This window comes from Platichthys flesus, chromosome 21 (genome assembly GCF_949316205.1).
Source record: "Platichthys flesus chromosome 21, fPlaFle2.1, whole genome shotgun sequence".
NCBI classification, from domain to species: Eukaryota; Metazoa; Chordata; class Actinopteri; order Pleuronectiformes; family Pleuronectidae; genus Platichthys; species Platichthys flesus.
In genome coordinates, this window is record NC_084965.1 from 3,596,484 (window position 1) to 3,605,461 (window position 8,978).

Genomic DNA, 8,978 nt, shown 5'->3' on the forward strand with positions numbered 1-8,978 from the left:
TTGCTCTAATAGCGGTTTTGTTTTTTTCCAGTTGCACAAAGCATCTGTTTTCTTGTGCAGTAAGCTAAACAGTATAAAAACCACCTGTACCTCCCCAGCACCAAACGGCAGACGCACAAAGTTAATTGTGGAACATTTGGCAACTAAAGAGCCGCGTGGATTCCTGAGGTGGAGACCAAACCCAGATCTAAAGGGCGGGGCTGACATTCACCAGGTGCCCCGGGACGTGACTACTAATGAAAGATAATGATGCTTCATATTTGTTGGCTCCAACTCTACAACTATCTTTTACAATATTTGATTTCGCTTCTGAATATTCAGCCAATCTGATGCAACTCCAAACTTACTGTTAATAAATCATCAAATTTAGCAGTGGATGCAGATATATGGGTGGAACCAGGATTTGTGTTCATTGGATCCTTCATTAGCCTTAAGGTTGAGGTTTGCATCCTTCAAGTTTAGTCCCAGGAAATTGGCATGAAGTGAGTTTATTTTTTTATTTGTGCAGGAAGCAGCTGCTGGAAATGAGGCTGACGACAGTGGAATTTGTCAGAAGTTAACCGAAGCTAAAAGAGGCCAAATAAAAAAGCACAGTGGCACCAGGGGGAACGACGAAGCTCGGTGGTGACGCTGCAGATTCAGCCCGTTTGTTTCTGTGCCGCTGGTTTAGAAAATATTGATTCGAGCAACTTTTAAAGACAAAGTTTTCAATCGTCTGTTTCTTCCTGCTCTGATTCTCTGTCCCCATTCCTCCGTGTGATGTCTGAACGTCTTCATGTGCCGTGGCTCTCATTTGATCTAAAGCGTCAGACATCTGGAGCACTGCTCCGCCGAGACACCTGTTTCCAATCCGAGCAACCGACAGAAACATTTGATTGTTTCTCACAAGCAGACACTTTTCTTTTTTCTCTCTCTCCCTCTCATTGACTCAGTGTATTTGTAATGCTTGAGCCAGAGAACTTCTCTCCTATAGGTAATAGATGGAAGAATAATTTGAACATGATTCAGACCAATTGAGAGGAAAATGCAGAGTATGGTTTTCCAGGTGTTGTGTCGGTATTTGGCACCTTTGCTGCTGAATAAGATTGTTTTTCAAATAGGTTCAGGGTGTGTTGGATTAAAAGGAATGAGGAACGTCTGATTGTTCAACCTTTTGCCTTGATTGAAGGGAAAATTATGGACATTCAGTCGGAAATTTAGATTTTACAGTGAACTTATGTAACCTGACAATCAAAGGGAATCTGAATGAAGCGCACAGGAAAGAATGAATGATGTGGCTTGACAGGAATTCATTATGTGCACATATTGCTCAATAACAAACATAAACTCTAATCATTAAATATCAGTTATTGTTGTGGGCATCCAGTGAAACTTTGAAGTCGGTTATTTCACGCTATAAGTTGACGTTTATTGTAAACCAACAAAGGCACTTGAGATTTTATAAAGGGGAAATTTCTTCTCCGGCAAAAAACAAACACAGTATATGTACATTTTATTTGGTGCTGAACGAGAGAATACATGCTTCGATGTTCCACAAGAAATGTGCAGCGAGCCCGGCACCACAAACAAAGTAATTCATCACACACAATGATGTGAGAATAAAGCAGAAGAACTTCAATGCCAACTTTCCCAATCGCTTATTAATGCCTAATTGTTTCAGAGGACAGAGCACAGACAAAGGCAATTAGGGACGATATGCATGGGCAGCTCTCCACAAACAAAGTATGATGTTTGCACATTCCATAATACTGTTATATTTGTGCAAATAAGTGTATCGCAGAGGCTATCACTGCAAGTACTTGAATATCAACACTGTCTACTCAGTGTGTTACCATATAAACCAAATATAAGCATTTCATAGTGTAAATACAAAAGTCCTGTTGTATGAAAGGCAAATAAATATCATCAAAAACATCACAAGTACAAAACTCTTTCTTGTTGAAATTTAACTACATTGCATTCTCTTCAGAGCACCACATGAATAATTCAACATATGGGAAAAATGCACATTCTGACAGAAAGTTGGACATGATTATTAATACCACTCTCTAACATGTGCGGTAAATAGGAAGCTCAGCTGGGATTGGCCGTGGTTATGGCCCATCAGAATTGAGACCAGGAAGTTACTGGTCTCAGCCAAACAACCAGTCGTCACATAAACATCTGTTCAAATGTCAAAACACTTGTCAAAAATGCCATTTCACAGAATTTGTCCAAATTAAACAAGTGAAATATGTCAAATAATGCATATTATTGCTGCCTTAGCTGTTTCCCTGCTGCCTGTGTTTATGCTAAGCTAAGCTAACTGGCGATTGAGTGTGGTATCGATCCTCTGAGATAGACTTGCTGTTAATTACACATTTTACATGTTTACTCTCGTCCACGAAATGAATAACCATATTTCCCAAGATACCAAACTACTGCTTTTATAGGTCTAATGATAAAATACAAAAAGGTTTGTTACATACAGTTTGTATGTTACATATATGCAGAGATGGAGGAATATACATATCAAAAGACTCACACATATGCAAAAGTAGGCATGCAAATGTGTCACACACACACACATACACACACTCTTTATACAAGCACCAGTGCACACAGATGTACACGCACACATACAACACACACACACACTTCAATTAAGAATTGGTCACTGCTCAACCAGCCGAAGTACTTCAAGCAAATCAGTACTTGTTTAAAATCAAACACGAAAAATGTTACACCATAAAAATCTAAAAAAGTGATGAAACACATTTAAAACAATAAAATGACAAAATATGTGGAATACGTTTTTCATCGACCAGCATTTTTCCTGGATTTGGTAAATTGTTGAATCTGCTCTGCGATTCAAAACTGTGCAAAAGTGTCCGTCTGTCTTCTCACAAACTGTTTTAGTGACGTTCAGGCTCCGGGGGGGCGTCACAGCGCCACCCAGAGGATTGAGATGTTAGTGCCTCCCTCCTGTGTGATCTGGTTGACACGTCCTCGGATGCAGTCCAGCGTCACGTACACCGCTGTGCCGTTCTGCACCTGGAACGAGGCCCTGAGCCCGATGCTGGCCCACATGCTGCCCTCAGGCATGTACCCGGACACCTGCTGAGCCACAGGACCCGCCTGCCCACTCTTACCTGCCACCTTCTGCAGCGTGAGTTTTACAATGTTACACGAGTGGATCAGCTTCAGGTTGATGGCCACGTTCGCCGTCCCTTTCTCGTGGAATATAAAGTTCTTCCGGCTGCTCGGCTCGCCCGAACGGGCCAAGTGAACCTGCGGCGTGTCCGAGCTGATCTGCTGGAACGACAGCGGCTTGTTCCTCACCGCTCCGGTGGGGAGGCCGGTCCTGGACACGGTAGCGGTCAAAGCCGACGACACAGCCGAAGGAATCCAGATGAGGCTCAGCATGCTGATCCCGGTGCTGTCCCCGAAATAGCGGATGTTGCACTGGGAGGGCGACGTGATCTCGAAGCTGAGTGTGTCTCCGCTGTCCACGCTCATCGCGCCAGAGAGGGTGATGGAGGTGTCCCGGTAGTTGACGCCCGTCTTGAAGGCCTGCGTCGCCTCCACACCCGTCCCGTTACGGTTAGTGTAGGCAATCAGGGAGAAGCCCTCTCGAATGCAGGTGTGGCCCATGGAGTACAGCGCCTGCTGGAGGACGAACTTCACCACGCCGCTCTCCGTGAAGCGCACCCCCCGGCTGTCGTGGGTCAGGCTGATCATGTACGGGTCAGACACCGAGGTCAAACGGAACGTGGGGCGGTAGCTGGTCTGGTAGTGGACCAACAGGGACATCTGAGCCGTCATGGCCACGGCGCCGGTATCATGAGACAACCAGAGGAGACTCAAAGACGGAGCGGTGACGTCGTACACGTGGAGATCTTTGCTCTGGTTGCAGTGTTGATTCGGACTCTTCAGCAGGAGGGTGAAGGTGTGATTAGGCTCCACCTCCACTCCGCTGCTGACGCTAACCCCCTGGAAGTACTTCCCATCGGGCTGTTCGATGCGAACGCCGCTCAGATCCCGACCCTCCTCCTCCTGGCTGTCGTTCAGCCTCATCCCCACCTGGAGGAAGTTCCTGCAGCTGTGCTTTAATGCAAAGTTATGGTCCAGCCACACCAGGCCGTGCTGCAGGAACCTCACCTGCCCGCCCTCGTTGGACAGCAAGTCGCTGCTCTCCTTCCCTCGGATGTTCAGCTGAAGCCCCTGGAAGATGTTGGTGCCGGACGCCCTCGCGGACGGGACCACCACGTTCGCCGCCCAGGACTGAGAGAGTCGGCTCTCTGAACTCTGGCTGCACACAGTGTCGCTGACGGCCGTGCACGGGACGGAGACAGCCTCTCCGTCACAGTCCGAACAGGCCTGGCACTCCTGCAGCTCCGGGTTGAAGAAGTAGTCGTGGCCGCACACGCCCATCTCCACTTCCCTCTCAGACACCCCCAGACACCTGAAGCCTCCTGAGAACGAGAGGATGGAGATGCCAAAGGTGAAAAGACATGGATGGAAAATACTAAGATTCTTTTGGTTTTAAATAAACTGGTGAAAATGTGTTCTAAGGATGAATCTATGCAATGATCGTAGAATAAGTTGTTTGTCATCAGCACAATGTTTTGAACTCACCTGGGGTGTTCAGGCACTTCACTCGCTCCCCACAAATGTTTGGTAGTTCAAGGCATTCGTCCCTGTCCTGTAGTTCATGAAGATTCATATGATCATCAGGAAAACATAGGGAATAGTTCTGCTTATGGACTGAAGCTGCAAGAAGACATTTCATGCTTGTGTTTTGAATTAAAGACAAGGATCCTTATCCTAATCAAGTTTGAGGAAATTCATTGAGATCATTTTGACTTCTTACCAGCTGTGGTTGTTTGGCTTCAAACACCACAGACTGATATCATCATGTGGAACCACAACTACCAGCTGAAACCCATGCAAACCAATTTTCTGCAGTTGGTTTTGCACTGCACTGATACTTGTTGACACTATGGCAACTTGTGGGTTTCTCCACCGTGAAAGTAGATGTAGTGTTTTGTAGGTCAGTACCTGGCACATGCGGTCTGCGGTGGACGAGCACTGCGAGATGAGGAAGAAGCCAGGCGGACACATGGTGCACTTCTCACACTGAGGCGGGTCCTTCTGAAAATCACAGAACTCGTCTGGGCTGCAGGGTGAGGGACAGCCCAGCAGAGGTTGAGGATAATTCGCCTCCCCGACCACGTCCATCACCTTTGTGTCCACGTCCATTTTGTGGACGGCGTAGGACTTCTGCAGGTGGCTGCGGGCCTGGCTCTGCAGACCGGCCAAGTGGCTCTCAAAGTAGCTCTGCAGCTCGCCCTGCAGGCCCTGGAAGGAGACCTGCTTGACGGTGTCTGAGAGGAGGCCGTACTGGGCCTTCACCACGTCCATCTGCTCGTACATGCCCCGCTGCTGGTCCAGGATTTCGCGCTGCTGGGACAGGAGGGCGTCCTGTTGGTCGACGAGCTTCTGCTGCAGGTCGCGGATGACCATCTGCTGGGCGCGCAGGGCCTCCACCAGCTTCTCCTGCCCCTTGGCCAGCTGGAGGTGCAGGATGAGGGCGTCCTCGGAGGGAACTTCATTCTCACCTGCGATGAAAGTAATGCAGAGTGAGAGACGGGAACACACTCGCTGTTAAACGGTGAACTGGAGGAAGTGATTAAATGAGATTAAGGCTGATGCAGAAGTCTGATTTCCAGTGAGCCCAGTGACCTCGGGCCAACATGAAAGAACCACAGTTTCTCTGGACAATTGACTTTGAGACATTCTTCTAGCTGAGCTGCTCTGCAGATATCATTTAGCTCTTAAGGTCACCAGAGTCTTACTCTGCTTCAAACCATAATCCACAGCTGATCACAGGTGGAGAAAGAGGCTAGAGTCAATGAAGCCTAAAGTGCATGGGGAGAATTCATAGGAAATTCAGAGAAGACAATACTTCTTGGAGCATTGACTCCTTTTTGTCCTCTTTGGACATTTGGAAAAAGAGAATCAGCCTGAGATCATCTAAACACAGCAGATGATGCTGATGATGGAGATAACAGACCTGGCTTGATGTCACATGTGAGCTGGACACCCAGGGGCGCGCCGCCAAGTTCCGAGGAAGAATATCCAAACTCCGGGAAATCTCCCATAAACTGCGCGGCTCTGTCGGACAGATGCACGGGAGGTCGCTGGCTGGAGGAGGAGGAGGAGGAGGAGGAGACGCTCTCCTCTGAACCGGCCACACAGCCCTCACCCACACAGGACTTGGTCCGAGGTTTGGGCCGGATCCTCGGTGGCAGTCTGCACTCGATCCCTCTGCAGTCTCGGGTGTCATTTGTGGGTTGAAATTGCTTCACAGCAACGACGCATCCCGGTTCCGTGCACCCTGCAGGTCGAGGCAGGACCTCGGGCGCCTTCATCCGTGCGCCACCGCCTCCTCCTCCTCCTCCTCCTCCTCCGCCGCCGCTGGTGTCTCCGTGTCGCCCGCGGAGAGGCTGCGCGGCCGGGTAAGCTTGCGCCACGGCTCTCGGAGAGCCCGGGTACGCGTGGTGCTGGCCGGCCACTATCTGCGCCGCTCTCCCCTGCGTGGTGGGGTTGTACTGCCGCAGCTGCCTGGAGGATCTGCCCCCCGGACAGTGCTCTCCAGTGCACGGTCTCGGGTCGCTCCTGTCCCCGCCGGAGCAGTGCGTCCCCCGGCAGAAGTCTGCTGCAGCCTGCGCGGTGTTGTGCAGCGAAACCCAGGAGAGCAGCAGCACCGATGTTAGTAAAACCATGTTTGCATGAGACAAATCCGTCTTTACCTGCAAAAGCAGAAAATGCACGTTTGAGCTTATTAACGAACCAAATGGAAAATCTGGGGGAAAAGCTGAAGTTAATAATAAAAAACAAACTTTGTTCCAGCTGATGACTCAACGTTACCTTCAGCTGCAGGTTCGGTGAGACTGACTTTCCTGAGTGTCAGTGAGGAATCAACCCATCGGACATCTCTGCTGCTGCCTCCGGAGCCTCTGAGCTGCTGCTCGGTCGGGATGAGGAATTCCAAAGCTTAATTAGCATCAGGTTTCCCCAGCCCCGAATTAACCCTTCAGCTTCCCTGCCTCTCCACAGGACCTCCCCGGTGGAGAGAGAGAAAGACAGAATGCACATTAACTTCAAATGTTCCCTCTGTTTTTATATTATAAGGGAAAAAAGACTAAAATGTGTTCATGCAATGCCAAGAAGAATGTTGTTCCCCAGTGTTGGCATCTTTTCTATGGAAGGATACTGGAGTCAGGTCAAGAATAAATGAGGAGGAAGAGCTTATATTTGAAAAATCCACAAAATCAGTTTTTTTGTATTTGCAAATAAAGTTGTGATGCCAAGAATAACGTTTTTTTCTAAAGTGGAAACGTCAAAAAATACATTATAAATGTCAAGAAGACTGTCAAACAAAGTGAGGAGGCTAATTTGTTTGTGTTTTGTAAAAAAAGTTGAAATGTTGAGAAAAACTATTGAATTTTTGTTTTCTATAAAGTCAAAATACCATAGAATACATTCGATTACAATGTAAATTAGCCAGAGATATATTTTTAAAGCGAAGAATGAAGTAGAAATGCTGAGAATAACTTTAACTTTTTAACTTTTTCAGTCAAAATGTTGAAGGCTAGTGTCAAAGAATTAAATTTGAAATAAACCACTTTCACTAATTCATACTCGGGGTGTTTTGTAGACTTCATGTTTAATAATGTTAGGAGTTGATAGATTCCTAAAAATTCAAATTTTACTAATACTCTTCCGTATATTCTTGACTGTCACTTTTCATGTCCCTCACTGTTGACTCTCCCTCGTCTCAATAAGAAAGTGATTGTTGAGACAGCTGCTGGTCCTCACCCCTGTATTCTCCGTGTTATACAGGGCCAGTCAACGCCAAGCGGCCCTGGTTATAGACAAAGCCAACAAAGGTCAAGCTCTCATTGAAGGGACCTGAGGCAGGAGTCAGGAATGTGAAACCCGCAACTGCTTTCTCCTAATAACCCTCATGTCAGGGCTTCAGCTCCTGCAGTGGGAGGTGATCCGAGGCTGATGTGTGGGGCTAGTTTGGCAGATTATGGTGTAAATGTCTGTTTGATAATGTGGAGGTCAGGTAGGAAGTCAATCACTGCCAAGCACAGAAGAATCTAACATTTTAAATGATGACATAAAGATGTAAATTCTGACTTTGATGTATTAAGTCAAACTTTAGTCTCGTCTCTATCAATGTTTGACCTGTTTTGCTCGTATTTTTGACTCATTATGTAAAACTTTTGACTTGCTAATTTGTACTTACTTGTATAATTTTGACCTTTCTCTCCCACTTACTTTGATTATTTCCTAACTTTTACTACCTTGTTGTTTTGCATCTCAGAGTTTAGACATTTCTCTTTTCATCATTTCGACTTGGACTTATTATTTCTGACGAGGTTTCTCACAATGTTGACATTTTACAATCTCTCATTATTTCCACTTACCGCAAGTTTTCCCATTTGGCAGAAATAGTTTTTTCCACATTGAGGCAAGCTTCACTTGGATTAATCAGAGCAGACCTTTCTTGTTTGCTGGAAGCTGTTTGTGTAGCTGCTGCCAAAGAGAGCGGAGTCTCCGCGGGGAATCAGTTGCATACGTAGAAAAACATCCAGTTAATTGGCCCCATTTTTTTTTTTTCTGTTTTCAAACATGTGGATTATTTCACTGCTTAGTAAAGAAAGCAGCGCAGGGCCGGTAGCACGAGCTGCTCCACACTCCCCTCAGAGTTCAGTGGGGTTTGACATGTACATTACAGCAGAGAACAAACAGAGGGCACTGCAACTCTCCCAGTGTGCGTCACCCTTCACATCATCATCATCATCATCATCATCCTCGTGACAGTTTGTCCTCTGCAGTATTACCTTTCCCTGACGCTCTATGGTTTTGCAAGGTGCCCACTGGCTTCGTCATTATCACCCCGTTTTCTTCTGTGTGCCCGAGCC

General features: G+C 46.9%; 1 protein-coding gene across 1 annotated transcript; it reads right to left on the minus strand.

The window, feature by feature from the left end:
• Positions 1–1,475: 1,475 nt before the first annotated feature.
• nell3 (NELL (neural EGFL like) family member 3) lies at positions 1,476–7,187 on the minus strand. The gene is made up of 5 exons (XM_062379009.1): positions 6,913–7,187; positions 6,056–6,794; positions 5,041–5,600; positions 4,618–4,684; positions 1,476–4,454 (listed from the first exon to the last, which is right to left on the minus strand). Exons 2-5 carry the CDS (start codon positions 6,765–6,767, stop codon positions 2,923–2,925), a joined length of 2,871 nt encoding a protein of 956 aa, XP_062234993.1. The 5' UTR covers positions 6,768–6,794; positions 6,913–7,187; the 3' UTR covers positions 1,476–2,922.
• Between the last annotated feature and the right edge of the window lie 1,791 nt (positions 7,188–8,978).

Coding starts and splice junctions, on each gene's coding strand:
- nell3 (XM_062379009.1), bottom strand. CDS start 6,767: ATGGTTTTACTAACATCGGTGCTGCTGCTCTCCTGGGTTTCGCTGCAC. Junction 5,601..6,055: donor CACATGTGACATCAAGCCAG/GTCTGTTATCTC, acceptor CTTTCATCGCAG/GTGAGAATGAAGTTCCCTCC. Junction 4,455..4,617: donor GAAGTGCCTGAACACCCCAG/GTGAGTTCAAAA, acceptor TCTCGTTCTCAG/GAGGCTTCAGGTGTCTGGGG.